This window comes from Periplaneta americana, chromosome 1 (assembly GCF_040183065.1).
Source record: "Periplaneta americana isolate PAMFEO1 chromosome 1, P.americana_PAMFEO1_priV1, whole genome shotgun sequence".
Lineage (NCBI taxonomy): Eukaryota > Metazoa > Arthropoda > Insecta > Blattodea > Blattidae > Periplaneta > Periplaneta americana.
In genome coordinates, this window is record NC_091117.1 from 17,902,025 (window position 1) to 17,919,504 (window position 17,480).

The 17,480-nt window shown below is 34.7% G+C and overlaps 1 protein-coding gene across 4 annotated transcripts in view; it reads right to left on the bottom strand.

Moving 5' to 3' along the window:
* Window positions 1-535: 535 nt before the first annotated feature.
* Window positions 536-17,480, bottom strand: part of LOC138710146 (uncharacterized) — a 275,652-nt gene continuing 258,707 nt past the window's right edge. For all 4 annotated transcript variants that reach the window (XM_069841334.1, XM_069841180.1, XM_069841108.1 and 1 more), the window contains one exon: window positions 536-1,265. In XM_069841334.1, coding sequence (XP_069697435.1) covers window positions 1,206-1,265 — 60 coding nt within the window. In that variant the 3' untranslated portion in view covers window positions 536-1,205. The remainder of the gene's footprint in view (window positions 1,266-17,480) is intronic.

A 17,480-nucleotide genomic window follows, 5' to 3' on the forward strand; every position in this document is an offset into this window, starting at 1 on the left:
CATAATAAAATTTTCTGTAGCGATATTTCGTCAGCATCTTTATGGCGTACATTTACATTCAATTTAAATTACACTTGGTTCTATTTTTTTTTCTTATGTCTTATTCACTTTTGTCTGAAACCTGTTTATATAATTTTTCATTTTAAATTTTATTGTGAGCTATTCTGTGTCGCAGGGCAAACCCAAAATATTGGGTCAGACTACTAAATTAAATTTCCGCTGTGTCGACTACTAGCTGGTGTGATGTCAGCGCCAACTCTAGGGAGAAACCAGAATCTCACGCTTTAGCTGGCTTGAAGGTCATTGAAATCAATCCGGCTACATCAAAGGTACCGACGCGAAGTGTCCATTCTTTATAATCCCTATTCGCTGAGAAACTGTCACCTATTTGGACCACTGAAGAAAACATGACATACCATTTTTAAAAATAAACAGGGTTTCAAATTTTTACATGTCACAAATTAAGTCCAGATCAAATTTGAACCCCACAGAAATAAAAGATTCTACATCAAATGGCAGAAACATAAGCATGGAATCTTGTACCACTCAGTTTTATACAAATTTATTTAAATCACATTGTTGTTAAAAAATAAATAAACAGTTCCACCTATGGATAGTGGGCACCCACACTGTTTTGAGATAGCATCACTGAACTAGTGATTACTAACTCGCGCCGCTGAACCATCAAACTATATTATAAAACCTTAATTTGTACTCAGGATGCAGAATTGCAATATTAAATTATAGGAGATAAAGTGAAATTATAATTTTTTTTTAATTATGAAAACATGATTTAATTATATTTTTAATTTATAGGAGACAGAACGTTATGTTAAGTACAGAATCAATGGATTCAGCGAGGCTCCACTCTAATTCTACCACATGTCACCACAAGAGAGGCCCGACTTCTTATAGAAAAATAAGATTTGTAAGCATGAAGACGAAAGTAAAAGCCTAGCACTTCTGAGTCCACAAATCATGTCTTAACATTCTATATACATAAAATGCGATTGTGCAAATTTACAAAGCCATAGAAAGGGGCTTAGAAAATTACACTATAACACACAAGTTGTCTTGTTACACAGCACAAAATATACAGCATCTCTAGAACTTCTTTGTACACACAATTCCTGTCCTCAATTAACTGAAAATCATGAACATGATCTAACTGCTGAATAGATAGATGATATCGTTCCATACTGCTGCTATCGTTTCTTCTTCTTCTTTGGATTTGTTTGCTGATTTAAGGCATCAATCGGTATACCCTAGAAGAAAAGCAAACAATATTAGGGATATAATGAGATTCTATTTAATAATAATAATTAAGCTAATGTCTCAAAATAATGTTCTGATGCATTAACACTTTCGGCCCTGAGCCAGCTATACTAATAATAAATCTGTAGCCGAAATTTTTCTGGTAATTTTCGATTTTCCAAAAATAATTGGTCCTAACATATATAATTAACCGCCCTGAAACCGAAAATCGTTTTTTTGAAATTTTTGTTTGTATGTCTGTCTGTCTATCTGGATGTTTGTTACCTTTTCACGTGATAATGGCTGAGCCGATTTATATGAAAATTGGAATATAAATTAAGTTTCTTTAAAAATAATTTCCGATAAGTTTTATTCCATGCAAAATTTTGATAGGACTGATATTTAATGAGATAAATGAGTTCCAAAATTACAATAACAACGCCATCTAAGGCAGTGTAATGAAATAAAAAACAAATGACTTCGTCTATAAGGGGCCTTGGACAACAACAATCGAAAGCTATGAAACATAGCCTACAGAGAATGTTTCTGTGTTTGTATGAAGTAATATCGGAAGCTAAATTAACCGATTTGTATAATTAATTATTAATTCACCATTGGAAAGTGTAGTTTCTCTAAATGGACATAATGCTATAATGTTATTACAGTAACTTCTGAGTGAATCGAGGACAGGTAAGATTAAAATAGCTTCTTATGCACAGAAAACTTGATAGGCATTCATTTCCTGTATTTCCTAAAATAATTTTTATAAGCAAATGAGTGGTCTCTGGATCAAAATGATAGCATTTTAATTTTTTAAATACAATTTAAATAAAGTAACATAATAAACGATTTATCCTTATATCAAACACGAATGTTCCCTGGATCAAATGTCCTATTTTAATTACATAATTATTTTATATTTATTTCTAACAGGTGCAGCGGAGCGCACGGGTACAGCTAGTTTCAAATAAATGTGTAACCATGTCCTGAAGGATGTTAATGGGTTGGGGGGAGAGGGGAAGGTGTGGAGAGCAAATAACTTATGACAGTTTTGAAGCTGATTGGGTGACTTCCAATGGTACTTCACAGCTACGTCATTTGATCTTTTCGACTAGTCTTGCCTTAACTGATCCCCATTTTCAAATTGTGTACCTCGTATTAGTGCTTTGCAGGTATAATTACACATTTGTGACGGTAGATCAGTGAGATAATGAACTGACATATTCCCACTCTTTTCTACCACAGGCTTCCACGATCATTATCTTGGTGCCAAATTAGCAGAACAAAGTAATGTTACATGCAGTTACATGGGACCAAAGTCATCCAATGGAAATTCTACTTTAATATTTCCCATCTAAAAATCCATTACTCTTGGTGGGTACTGAACCCGCATATCTCAGGGTCCAGAGACAAACATGGTAAGTGAAAAGTAAAGCCTTAGACAGTACACGAATTCACACTTCTGGGAAAGACATCGGTTCTTAAATTGTATAATTAGCAAGTATTGATCCATCATTCTCAGATTTTCTTCCACACATTCACACACACTGAAGTGTAATGGCTTACTATATTTCTGCCTGTGGTTCACTTTTATGTGATACAACTGGAAGCAATGCCTTACATACTTGACATATACACTGAGCTCATAACAATCTGAACCTTAATTTAACATTCACAATAATAATAAGGTCTGTACTGTTTATGTACATAGGTTACATTCATTTCACATTCGCACTCAGTGTCAGCCTATTCATTTTGCCAAAATTTTCATTTAAAAATGACTTGAATCATTTATACAGAAAACATTTTTCTACATGCATGTTCTATGTTTATTCTGTGGTCAAACATTGTTGTTATTTGTTATGAAATGCAACCCGAGGCACACAAAAAAGATTCAGGCAACTACCAAGAATTTGAGACACAGTACTGTACTTAGATGGTACTGCATATAATGCCGTTAAGTTAGTGGTCTGTTTTAAAGTCTAACAGGAAAAATCCAGAGCCAACAATCAGTAAAGAATTTCTTTATACAATCAGTTTTTGTGCAGAAATTTCTTAAAGTTAGCCAGATTGTTGCGTCATATTACGTAGTAATATTACCAAGGCCGGGCAGAAAGTGTTAATTCTTTGATTAGGAGAGCAAGAAATATATTTATTAATAACAATATTACCATTCTCATATTTGTCGGAAAGAGAAAGTAGTGATGGCAAAGAAAATTAAAAAAAGTAGGATTTGAACGAGAAAAATAAACGATTTTTACATATCACTGCGATAAAATGCTGATCTTGACATGCCGTTTGTGCAAGTCTCTTAGCACATGCACATTAGCTTAAAAATTGTAGAACGTTTTACAACCCTCAAAAATGGATACTCATTTCTGAAACAAAAGTTAAAAACCAATTTAAATTTCATTCATAATCACAGCTACAAATATAATTTTACAAAAGATACTACAATGAAAGTAAACAATTTTAAGACGAAAAATCATTACTTTCACTGTCTGCTCTTTTGTGTAATTAAAATACATTTTTTAGTATTGACAATCTAAGAACAATTATTGAAATATACTGTAAATAAGTGTCATTCTACATATGAAGGTACTGGATTATAATTTCTTTTACACATGTTCAAAGACTACATAATTATACTTCATACAAAAAATGTCTGCATAAGGCTTAAATGATTCAATATGGCTTCAGAGAATTCAAGTTGTGTGAAGATACCAGGCTACTTGATTCTGAACTATTTATAGCATTCCTTTCCAATTTACAAACAATCCAAAAGTTGGCACAATATCTACAACAGATTAATTTTTAAGTAAAAAATGGATAGACTTCTTCAACAAAAATTTCGGAAATCGTACAGGACATCATGTAGAACAAGTCTGGAATACAAAGCCACGCCCATGATCAATGGATTCAATCTGTGGGACTATGGACCACTGATGCTTGCCACACCTAGATCAGTGGTGAATATGGCAATGATCACACAGTGCTAAAATAATTGGGCATTGCTTCTCTGACATTATGACATTTGTTTATAATTATATTTCACTACTACCGGTACTATTATTTATGCATGGAGGGTCATTTACAAGCTTAAGCAATTTGTGCTAATTGGTTTGTGCACATGTGCAGATGCAAAGAACTAAGCCTAGCTCATGTACATTACGAGATTAACTGATATGACATTATGTAACAGATGCAACCAAAACCAACTACAATGACAAATAACTGAAGAGAAATTCACTATAGCATCATCTCAATATTATATTGCTCAAGTATATACAATAAATTTCTCACTAAAGTCTCCACGATATAGTTGCTTTGTGCAAGCTGCATGTAAAACCAATTTTCACAAATAACTCATGCATGTAAAGGCCTTTTAAAGGTAAGCGTTCACTACATCGTATCGCACTCCTCGTACGAATCGCACACAACGGATATTTTAAGTGCAGTGTGTTCACTGTAACGGCTCCACCTCATCGCCTCATCGGATTCCCCTATCAGCTGTTTAAAACATGACGTCGTACGATATTGACATTGCTGAAAGCAGAGGAGTTGAGGTTAGGTCTATTAATTACGTCTGTTAGCGAATAAGAATTTGTATTTGCTTCATGCATCTTAATTGAAGAGGAAGAAACGAAAGAAATATTGGTTACATAATATATTTGCAAGAAACGACTTCATTACTGTAATGGGAATGCCTCAAATTATATAATTCTTCGCAATTTTCTACATGCGAAATAAGATTTCCGTCTGCCATTTTGGCGCGACACTGATCATGGCACAACATAATAGTAACAGCTGACCAATTAAAATTGATTTATTAAAAAAGGCCATGATCGCACGCATCGGAAAAGTTGCCCATCCGAGAAACGTGGACAGATTTGCCAATAGGCGATGCGTCCGATACGATGTAGTGAGCGTGGTTATATAACAATTACAGCAAAGATAGCCTTTTTCCGATTCATCCGATGAGTGCGATACGATGTAGTGAACGCTTACCTTAATACTAGCTTTGAGATAGGCATTCAAAGTGGGGTGATGATTTTTATCATCCTCAATGGAAGATGAGGCAACTTTTGGGGTGGAAGGGGGAGACAGGGAGCCATGGTCCAAAAATTGGATTTTTAAGTGTTGAAAGCTGTTTGATGCTTCATTCAGCATCAAACACCTACACCTTTTCCAGTTGTATTTCAGAAATAATCAATTGTATTTCAGAAAATATAATTTGTACTGATATTTCAGATTAGTAAATATATATATATATATATATATATATATACATATACACATTAATAATTGTATTTCAGAAGCTATACCAAATGTAAACTCAAAGAATGAAATATGTCAACAACATAAATTCTTGCCACGGTAACAAATAAGCTATTGCTAAATTCTGTTTTCTGAAATACCTTCTCCTTCTCGAATGCATCCATACATTCACAGCATGAAGACATAAAAAAAAAAAAGATAAACTTTTTTTTTTCAAATCTGAAACATCTTTACAATCCTAACTATGCTCACCCTTACAACAATCCTAACTACGTTCACCACAATAACAATAAAAAATAGTATAAAATGCAATTATAGCAGTTCCATGAATCCTCCCATCACTTTTCTAAAAGATGCTTTAATTACATGAATCAAGACTACTAGCACGGTTCTTTGTTCATGTGGTCAGTAGGCAATGCTAAGCTACAATACTGTGTGATCCTTATGGAATATTCAAAGTGGTCTGGGCGTGACAGCATCAAAGGTCTCATAGTGTCACAGGTTGACTACACAGATTTTTATTCAGGTGTTCTACTTGGTATCCTGTATATGTGCCTAAAGTTTTGATGAAGCCTTTTGAATTACCCTGTTTAAAACTCCCTCGAAGCAACTCATGCATTCCTATCCGATTCTATATCAAAATAACGTGGTTGTGCAGTATGGGAACTCATAAACTTTATCCCTGAAAACATAATTGTTATGAAATGAATTTTTAATCAGAATTTATCATTAGTCCTGTAAGTAACGGCTATTACTGAATAAAACCTGCTATAACAGTATAAATACAGCTTCTATTAACAATACGAAGGAAATGAGTGACTAATTAGGGCTTAGAAAAGAACATAAAAGAATAAGAATTATACCAACACTACACTGGATTATATACTGGATTTGAGCAAAAAAATTACGAATACCTTATAATACAAGCAATATGATTTGATTGTAGAAGTGCTAGTCTAAGAATTATCTGAAATCTCATATATGTAGTGCATAGCTACGATTTTGATGGCATTAAAAATTCAACTGGTATGTTCCAGGTCAACAGAGATTGGAAAGTCAAAATTATATAAATATTTACTGCTGGCTAAAGTAAATTTTTCTCTCGTACAAAGATGCCTTCTCTATTTAGCAATGATTAGGGGTGTGACGTTTTGGTATTAACAATATATGTGAAATGTGTTAAAAAAACTTAACTTTATGCATGGAGAATGCAAATCCCTTAATGGAAGTCCAAAATTAAGTGAAATATGTCATCGAATTTTCGCGAAATTGATAAGAAATCCACGAAATTACTTCATAATCGCGATATATTAAAAGAAAACAGATTTTATGGAGAATTCGCATGAAAAATGACTCTTTCTTCCAAATAAAACGTGAAATTTTTCTTTGTAATAAAATATACATAAACATTTCTACATATTTCATGGTTCAGCATTACATGCATATGACATCTGGCAATGATCATTTTTCTTTCCTGCAACAACTGCCTTCACGAGATCAAGAAGACAGTGTCATCACTCCCATAAAGTCGAATGAAATTATGATACTAACAATTTTCCGTTAGTTTCAAAGAGATTGTTACAATAAAAAAAAATGTTACTCGACTATTTTATGAGTTTCTTTAGGGCGCGAAATATCCACGCAATTGCTTGCTTTTTTTTTTTTTTTTTAAGAAATATTCACTGAAATTGAATTATTTTAATCACCGAAATCAGGGTAAAATAATCACTACAAAATCACACCCCTAACAATGATAGATATAATATGCTTCAAAGACATATAGAATTTTTCAAAATTGGTGGTAACACATAATTGCAATTAAAATTGAATGAGAATATTCTGGACAAAAGATTCACCTACTTCAAACCCTGTTATTTATAAAGAAAACAAAATATTTTATGACTATTTTTGTGCGAGTTATGTCATCATCGAGAACATTTTAAAATTACACCTTATAGTTTTTTTTAATATCATCTGAAAGAGTGTATTTTTAAATTTACGTTCTTGGAAGAAGTCATTATTTTAACTGAATTTGGCATTTCTCTGATTTCTTGAATTTATGTAGAAGACATGCCATATTCATTGAATTATTTAATTAGATATTCGAAATGTTCCCCATTAATATGACAAGGCACAGTACAAACTACTTTTGATTTTTATCAACTGCTTCTGGTTCTTTTCTCTATACTCCTTCCTCATTAGTCAATATCACCAGCATACTATTTAGATATCCTCATAAAAAATATTCAAATGGAGAACGATAAGGTGATTTTGCAGGCCACTCTATGTGTCCTCTTCTTCCAATCTTCCGAATTTCACTTCTACTGACTGAGAAATAAATGGCCGATTTGGATGAGTTCATTTTCTTGTTTTATATTGATTTCAACAATAAAACTGTTTTCATAACAAAAAGACTAACATAATTTATCAACCATAAAATTGTTACCATAGCAGCCATAACTCTAGTACTTCTGTATAAAACAAACGAAATATTGCATAAAACATTCGATTTTTCAAACAACATAAAAAAACTGTAAGATGCCATTTAAAAATGTTTTCGGAGTTATAACTCGCACAATAATTGCTAAAATGTTTTGTTTCCATAAAAATATTTCTTTCTAAATAAAAGATTTGATGTGTCTGTGCTTTTTGTCCAAAATCCCATCATTCAATTTTAATTGAAATTATGCGTCAATTTTCAAAAACCCTGTATAAAAAGTAACTTGCTGTATACTTATGATGTCGCACCCGCTGTTTCCCACCCAAAGATCACCCATGCCCATTCCACATTAACATTTATAATGAAACTAGAACTTTCCCAGAATTCGCCATGGAATTACCTGACATACACCTTACAGTTGGGAAAAACTTCGGGAAAAAAAACTCAGGTAATCAATCCAAGTTGGATTTGAATGCATGCCTAAGCACAGTCTCGAATCAGTAGGCAAACATGCTTAAATATTCTTTAAATTCCAGTTTCAACAAGTTTATATATGGTTCACATCTAGATGGAGGGCAAATATACACTGAATCATGTGCCAATCTGTGTTATTATTTAATACACGCCTTGAGTAGCAATAATACACTCCCATATACTAAAAATGTGGGACACAAGACAGTTGCCCACCTTCATAAGTTCTGCCCACCCAAACGAAAAATTATGGTGCCATAATTATATAGAAAATGTGCAGTTAACTAAACAGGGTGAAAGTGACATAACTGTGCAGATTCAAGAGGTCTACAGAATGCATTAAAATAAAAATATAAAACTTATTATGCATTTTGTAATTTATTATACAATTATTATTATTATATTATTATTATACAATTCAGTATTGAAAAATAATCCAGACCTAAGCAATCTATACATTCTTAAGTTTAAAAATAAAGTGAAAATGTTTGTATGATATTTGATAAATTTTATTATTATTTCAAGTGTTACTAGCATTATATGTTACTAATATTTATTGTATTTATCTGATGCATGTAACCTATAAGATAAATCATTGTAATAAATATAAATAGATCATTTTCTTAATTAATAACAGTGTATATCTCCAATAAATGATTTCTTAGCATCGCCACAGATACACTTGATTGTAGTCACTATCTCTGTCACTAGAGAGTTCTTGAAATTTATATTTTCCCCGCCATTCATAAAATATTTTGATATGATACCTCTTGCACAAAACGGGAGATCTATAACTGAAGGAATAAGTTGTTAAAATCTGCACAGTTGAATTATTTCCACCCTGTATACAATTTTATAAAAAATACCTTAGTTGAAAAACGAAATGACATACAGATACACAAATAAACAAAGTGTGTTTGATTCTTTTCAAATTCAATTGCAATTAGTGGCGGCTGGTGGTTTGAAAATATGGTGGTGCACAATGGATATCGAAGAGGAGTTAAACATACTTTACTTTAAAGTTTAAAACCGTGTATACCTGAGGGCATATACACTATAAAGTTATTTATATGCAATTAATAAGTAAAATGACTAAATACAAGCATACCTATTTATACAGGAAGTCCAAAAGTGGACGGGGTCGTGGATGGAGCTCTCTATATTGCGATTTACCCTCATGAAAAACATTTGAGCACAGAATCGTCATCAGAATGCTACCAAGTACCAAGTCTAACGTTTTCGTTCATAAAATTCAAATGCAGCTTTCGTAGGCTGTGGGGAGATAGCAGCACTTATTGTAAGAACGACAACTCTTACAACTTTAAAGCAAAATACAAGCTCCTTTATGTATTGTGCTGTTTGTGTGGATGCAGATTGAGAAAGTAATGTGCGAAATATGCGACTGTTCATTGCACAAGCCGGATGAATACATTTTTCATGCTTATTACTTCGGACAAATGTCTAGTTGAAACAGATAGTTTCCCAGTGAATTTAGTTTCTTCTGCACTGACGTTGGTGTCCATGTCAGGGAGTGCGACAAATCGTTCTCAATGAGGAAAGCAGTAGACCACACCTCTAACTCCCTGTCCCCGCATTAGCCAAACATCTCTATACACTACCTTCGATAGGTTTTCAACATCTTTGCAAACCAAGAGGCTCGAAGGCTCCTGCAGGCGTACAAAACAAGACGCCAGCTGCAGATAGTCATGAATGAAAATTGTTAAAAAAAAATATATTTTTAATAGTAACAAAGCCGGGAGATTAGGAACATTACTGGGGGGTGTACAAACCTGCAACCCCCTTGAGAAGCCGCCACTGATTGCAATGAACACACGTAACCTATGCTAAGCCAAATGACTAGTGTGTTGGTTTTTATGCTAGATTCCAGAGTTCAAATCACGTCAGATCTCCATGAAATTCGTGGTGTACAATATGTGTTTCAGCAGGTTTTCTTGGGGTACTCCCACCTCCTAACTACCATTTCACAATTTTTCTATAATTCACAAGCATCCCATCACTTATGCAAAAAAATACCTCTTCGTTTTACAAATCCACCATCACCAGATCTGAACACGGGCCCACGGTCTATGTAAGTCATCATTCTGTCAATTGAGCTACCAACGAAGATTCAAGTATGTTTAAACACATTTCTAGTGTAATCCAACCTAAGAGAGTTTAAAGGTAAGTGAACACTAGTCCATAATATTAGTTACTCAACTGGGCCAACTGACAGAGCTGCAACTAATGTGTAACTAAAAAACCAAGTGCCAACATCGCTTTAAAATAACTTTGGGGAGGGGAACTGACCACCTAATTTGTAACAGATATGTTGAAGTATCCTAACTCCACAACTTGATAGGGATTTCGTTAAAAATTTTATGTTTACAGATCACGATCCCCCAACTCCTTGTATGGAAGAACTAAAAACTGCTTATAAAAATCAGTAAATTAACTACACTCTTCGACATCTTCTTGGGATTATATTTCTTCCCCATCATTGGAAAAGCTGTGAAGGAAATACGCAAAGAAAGGCTGATATTTTCTCAACTTCCCGAACACTATTAACATCTTCGCAGAAACAGCATTATGAAGTTAATATGGATGTGGATATGAAATGAAAGTTGTGCTTATATTATTCTTAACAGAAGCACATCACTTTGCCGAAATAGATTTCCTCAGAAAACATTATAACACGAATCTAATATTATTTCTTTTTTGTTGCAATAACTGTGGATATTAGAAAACTGTTGAAAACAGCTTTATAAGTTTCAAGAGAATAGGGCATGTTTTTAAGTCAAATTCTCATGTGAAATTTTATGCCATCACAATACTCTCTCTATGCTGCCATATATGAGAAAAAGAAAAAAATGTTTTAATTGTCGTAAAACTTCCACATTCTGCCCAACACAAAATGAGCTCCAGTAGAACTTACAGCAGTGTCCACAAGTAGAGTTGTCAACAGAAATGTGTACAATGTTTTTTTTTTTTTACAGCAGCATAAACAATACTTGATCACAATACTGCAAATAAGAGTGAATATGCGTTTTGGGGTAGTTAGTGAACTGTATTTACAAAATTATGCAATATACAGTGGATGTGTTTTTTATTATTATTTTTTAACTTTACAGTTGCTTTATCTCGAAAACAACGTGTTTGCGAGAAGACAATACATTTATTTGTTTAAAGGAAAAAGAATGGCATTAGTTCCTTTGGAACAACTGGATAATACCCACGGCAGAGCAATGTCGATAGTCGATGTTATTCGCTGGCCACTAGTCACCAGGCCGTACCGAGCCATGCCACACAAAACACAATCGAAATGGTGGTAGTAAAATTCGCGACTATATTCTTAAATAATTCATTGCATTAGTCAAGTGCAAGACTTCTGGCTTCTGTTGCATTCAAACAATTATAAAATACGATAATTTGGTCCAGGGAGCATCCGTTTTTGATGCAAAGATAATTTGTTTGGCTTGTTTCTTAAATAAAAGTACGAAATGGCGTTCCTGTGCTTAACATTTAATAAAAAAAAAGAAATATAGCAAAACTGTTTTGTCTCGAGACTCTCATCTAAGTCACGTAATAAGTCACGTAATCTACTTCAATATATTCGCACAAATATATCTTGTAGCTAACAGTGGTGTTATATCTCAGTAATATTCAGAACAAAGGAGGTAGAGAGAGAAAAGAAACAAATTTCTCCCTACAACGACGCCACACATCGTCATGTTCTATGTTGGCGAGATTGTGTATTTACTTAAATTTGGTGCTAAACGTAATGGCACGGTTCAAAGATACCGTGGGAATTCTCCAGTTTAGCGGTTCCTTTCATTTCGTGGAGGTTATCAAGGTCATTTTAAGATCAACTTTGTATTTTTTTTTAAATGAGAACTCGAACTTTTTCATCAGATCCTGATTTTACGCACAAAAACAAACAACTATCGCCAGAAATAGTTTGTAATCAAACCCTCATTTTTATAAATAAAAAAAATTGAAAAACATTAGTACTGAGATAGGTAATACTTTGAAAGATCGTATCTTTTTTTATTGGTTATTTTACGACGGTTTATCAACTCCTATGGTTATCCAGCATCAGAGTGAGATGAAGGTGATAATGCTGGCAAAATGAGTCCAGAGTCCAGTGCCAAAAATTACCCAGTATTTGGCCTGAAAGATTGTATCTTAGCCAGATTTATTTTGTTTTGTTTATCTTTAATCACTGCTTGCTGGATCACATCCTATGGCTGCTTACACTGCCTGCCCAATCAACGATTATGCACGAGTAGCTGCTAGGTGGCAGGTAGTGACTTTGCATATACTGATAATGTTTATAGCGGCGAAATAACTTTGATGGAGCAGGCAGTTTACGCAGCTATAAGATGCGATCCAGCAGGCAGTGTCTTTAATATAAACATAAACACACTCTAAACACAGAAGTCAGATTGCTTTTGTTTACCTTTAACATAAAAATATCACATTCATACTTCCTGGATTAAATGACTGTACACAATGATTCATATAAAACTCATGCTTTTCTTTCATTCATTCATTTGAACAGGAATACATCATGATGTTTCATTTCCCTTTCAAATTACACTGGAGGTCTCGGAATTTCGTTTCATTAATGCTGTATGCAAAGGAGGGGGACAGGAACTGGCCACCCTACCCTATCATCTCCTAGCCTAGTTGTCTTGTAAGTGGTGCCATGTTGGTATCACTTGTGAGGTTCAGATCTGTCTTCGCACAGTTGACTAAACAACAATCAGGAAATTGAGGAGTCTGTCTCACGAGATGATGCAGCTGTTTCACAATTTGGAACTGTCCGCGTGTTCATTGTTTTGTGTGCCACAGCAATCTAGTCATTATCATTGAAGATGCAGTACACATTACAACAGCTGGTCCTTGTGAAGAACTGTTCGATAACTCAGTCACAGAGATACAAAGAGGATACCAGAGGGAATTTGGTGTTCAAGATCGTCCAAACAGGAACACAACATTGGCACTGCTACCAAAGTGCTGCATTGGAGTTAAATCGCTCGAGTGAGATACGATCGGTCGTGATACGCTCGTAATAAATAGAAGCACAGTACAAGGTCATCTCACAGACATGTCTTATCTTGTACGGAAGGCGACAGATAAGATACACATATGTTTTTCTCACACGGTAAAAATAAGGCTTTATTTTCTGCGATGAAAGAGTAATGGAACGGAGAAAAATTCTCTCCGGCACCGGGATTTGAACCCGGGTTTTCAGCTCTACGTGCTGACGCTTTATCCACTAAGCCACACCGGATTCCACCCCAGCGTCGGAAGAATCGTCTCAGTTTTAAGTTCGGTACATTATAATAATATATATTTATTTTCTGCGTTTATGACAAATGTCTAATGGAACGTACCAAAACAGGAACATGAAGTTATAATTAAAATAGTATGAAAAACTTCGATATACAGTTATTATTCCTAATTAATTATTATTCAATATTTGATTTAGCACATATATAATATGATAGGTCCATACATAGTGTTCTGCCTATATGCTGCGACATTGTAGAAACGTTTTACGAAATATTATTATATAGCAGTAAATTAATAACAATATTAGTACAGAGATAACGTCACAGAAAATATAATAAAAAGGAATAATCATGCTGCACAACTATTACAGACGCAAAGATTGATACACTAATTATTAGAGATTATTATTATTACTAGAAAACTTAATACGGTTCTTGCATTATCGTGATTGTGTTCTCCGTTTATAATAATTACATTTACATCCAATAACATCTATCAGATGTGGCAAAAACAATATTACTCCTGTGTGGGGAGGGGGGGGGGAGATTTACCTACAACATTTATATTACATTTTAAAGCAAGTTTTGTAGTTGTACTATGGAGAGGTTAGTTAAACACTGCAAAGTTTTGAAATGATAAACATCTATGATGTTACTACACAGTTCATCACTGTAACAAGAACGAATGTCTAACACTCGGCTTATACCGTTCGAGGATTTATCGCTCGCGACAATTTTACCCATCATGCATGTGCGCTACCTATTGGATTATGCTATGAACTACTTGGTGCTCGAGCGAAAACGTCCGATGCAGACCTCTGACTGGTACACAAGTTGGAAACAACTGGACATCTTGTAAAACAGCATGCATCGTCTATCTACATTGCTAGCAGTTCCTGTGAATGTTCGGGAGTGACAAACAGTCGCCATGTAAGTCTGTGAGGTGTCTTGTCACAAGAGACCAGTTACTCGTACTTGTGTCAGAGAGCTGTGAAGAAGCAACATTAGGAATTAGCTATCTATGAGCTGGTGGTGCCAGATAAGTTTAAAAGGGTGGAATAATTATTGTCGAGGGTTCCAGATGACCACTGTTCACTGTTGCATGGTTAACAGACGAGAAATAGTTTTCACTTATGTGGCTACATAACTCACAAAACACACACATCTACATGCTATTCATGAAGCACGTATGCACCCATTGAAAGTCGGAGTTTGGTGTGCAATATCAGCAGAGAGAATAGTGGCTCTAATTTTTTTCGAAGTAACAGTGAACACCACACAGTACAAACACATTTTCATGGAATTCATAGAGTAATTTGATGATATTTAGCTATGTTGAGAGTTCTTTCAACAGGATGGTGCCACTTCTCATATGTCACATGAGTCCATGGTGCTGATCCAAAGTTTCTTTGAAGACTACATTATCTCCAGGAACTTGTTGCCATTAATATCACTGGATTTCACTTCATCAGACTTCTTCCTGTGGGGTTAGCTGAAGGGAAGACTCTATGTTACATGTCTATAAACTTTGAAAGATCTGAAGGAGAATATTACACATGAAATCAACAGTTGTAACAACGCAATGCTCCAACAAATGGCCAAGAATATGGAATGGAATGATCCACTGTGCCTTGGAGCAGAAAAAGGGCATTTTCAGCACTTAATGTAGAGGTAAAGTAATCTTCCAGAAATACTGTACATTTAAAATGTAGTGCAACATTAAATAAACACATAATGAAAAGTATGCATTTTATATGAATCACTTTGTAGTTGGAAGTACACAGTAGTGTGCAAATTAATCCGAACACGACATATTTTTACATTTTCTGTCATTGTTGGCCTCACAGCTGCTCATATCGCTTTAATTGACATCTGTAGTACATGTAATTCCATTGTTGAAGGTCTGTCATTATTTTTTTTATAATATGTGACATTTTGCCTGTCGTTTTGTACTTATAAGCATTTCAGTTGTGTTGAAGACTTAATACTGCAATCCTGTGTACATTCTGTCGTCTTCACAAATGGATACAACTCCACGAAAATGGTCTAAAATTATAACATTAGCAGAGCATTCTTCTATGACACAGATGCAAATTGCTGCAGAATGTCACATCAGTTTGGCTACTGTTAATTCGATCATAAAACGATACAGGGAGACTGGATCCATCACACCCCAGAAAAAAGGAAACTGTGGCAGAAAAGGAAGACTTCACCTGCAGATGATCGTTTAATTGTCAGGAAAAGTAAATTAAATCATAGACTAACTGCTGTCGACTTAACCCGCTAGTTAATGGCTACCACTGGGGCGAATATTCACTCACAACAGTGTGGCGTAGGCTTTTGGAAGCTGGACGAAGGGCTCGTAAGCCTATTAAGAAGCAACTGCTAACCCCTGTTATGTGCAAAAAATGCTTAATGTGGGCAAAATTACATCAACACTGGACAGTGAATGACTGGAAGAATGTACTTTTTTCCAATGAGTCTCATTTCGATGTCCACGACCACCATGTTTCTTACGTACGGAAAGGATCCGAAAAAGTAACAGCAGCTCATCTCCAACAAGCACCCAAATACCCCCCTAAAGTAATGTTTTGGGGTTGTTTTACACATGAAGGGCCTGGAGCATTAATACCTATCAAGGGAATGATAAATTCTGACAAATATATTCACTTATTGGAAACCAGAATCGTACCCCAGCTGCAAAAATCATTTCTGGATGGCAGAGGTGTGTTCCAACAAGACCTGGCATCATGCCATACGTCTCGAAAAACTATAGAATTCTTCAACAAGAAGAATATTCAGGTACTCCCCTGGCCAGGCAACTCACCCGACATCAACCCCATTGAGAGCTTGTGGTCAATTTGCAAAAGAAGAATGCAAAAATGGATTGTTCTACAAAGGAGAAGATGATTTCTGCCCTCATTGGTGTATGGTTTCGCGATGAAGAAATGAAGAATATTTGTGGGAAATTAGTGGAATCCATGCCAAATCGTCTCAGAGCTGTTATTAGGAACAAGGGAGGCCACATAGATTACTGAGGTATGTCTTAGATCCCTTTTTATCCCGTTTGAGTGTTTTTGCATAAGTAATTACGTTGTTCGGATTAATTTGCATGCTACTGTATCTATGCAGTTAAATGAAGCTCATTCACATATGGGTCATGAAGTCTCAATCCATTTTGTGAAAAGTTTGAATTTTTTTGTTTCAGGACAATCAAATAGAGTGCCTTATATAGAAGAATGAGTGGTTATTGGCAATGCATGATTGCACAATTAGGGTATGCAGGGGCTGCATGCAATAAGAGCTTACACGCAAATTTAGAAAACCAGCATCAACAAAAGGAAATATCAGACTCCTTCGCAATAAATTTAGAAGAACAGGAAATGTCGCAGATGAACCATACTCCTATATCAGAGCAGACTGTGAAGTATGTAAGAGAAGCCCTCAAGCAACATCTAGATGTGCCAAAACAACGGTTTGCACTTGATTTTTCAAACAGCGAGCTTACTACATTCAAGTGCTTCATAGATTAGAAGAAGATTATGGAAAGTTGCCTCGTCAGAAAACAACATGACGAAAAATATCTGGGAAAGTTAACCAGCACAATTTTTTTGTATTTACAATTTCTTTGTATTATATTTTTCTGAGAATAAACTTATAAAAAAAACTTATACACTTACAAAAAAAAAATATAAACAATGACTGAATATGGGACTCTCAAAATTAGTACCACTTGTGGTCAC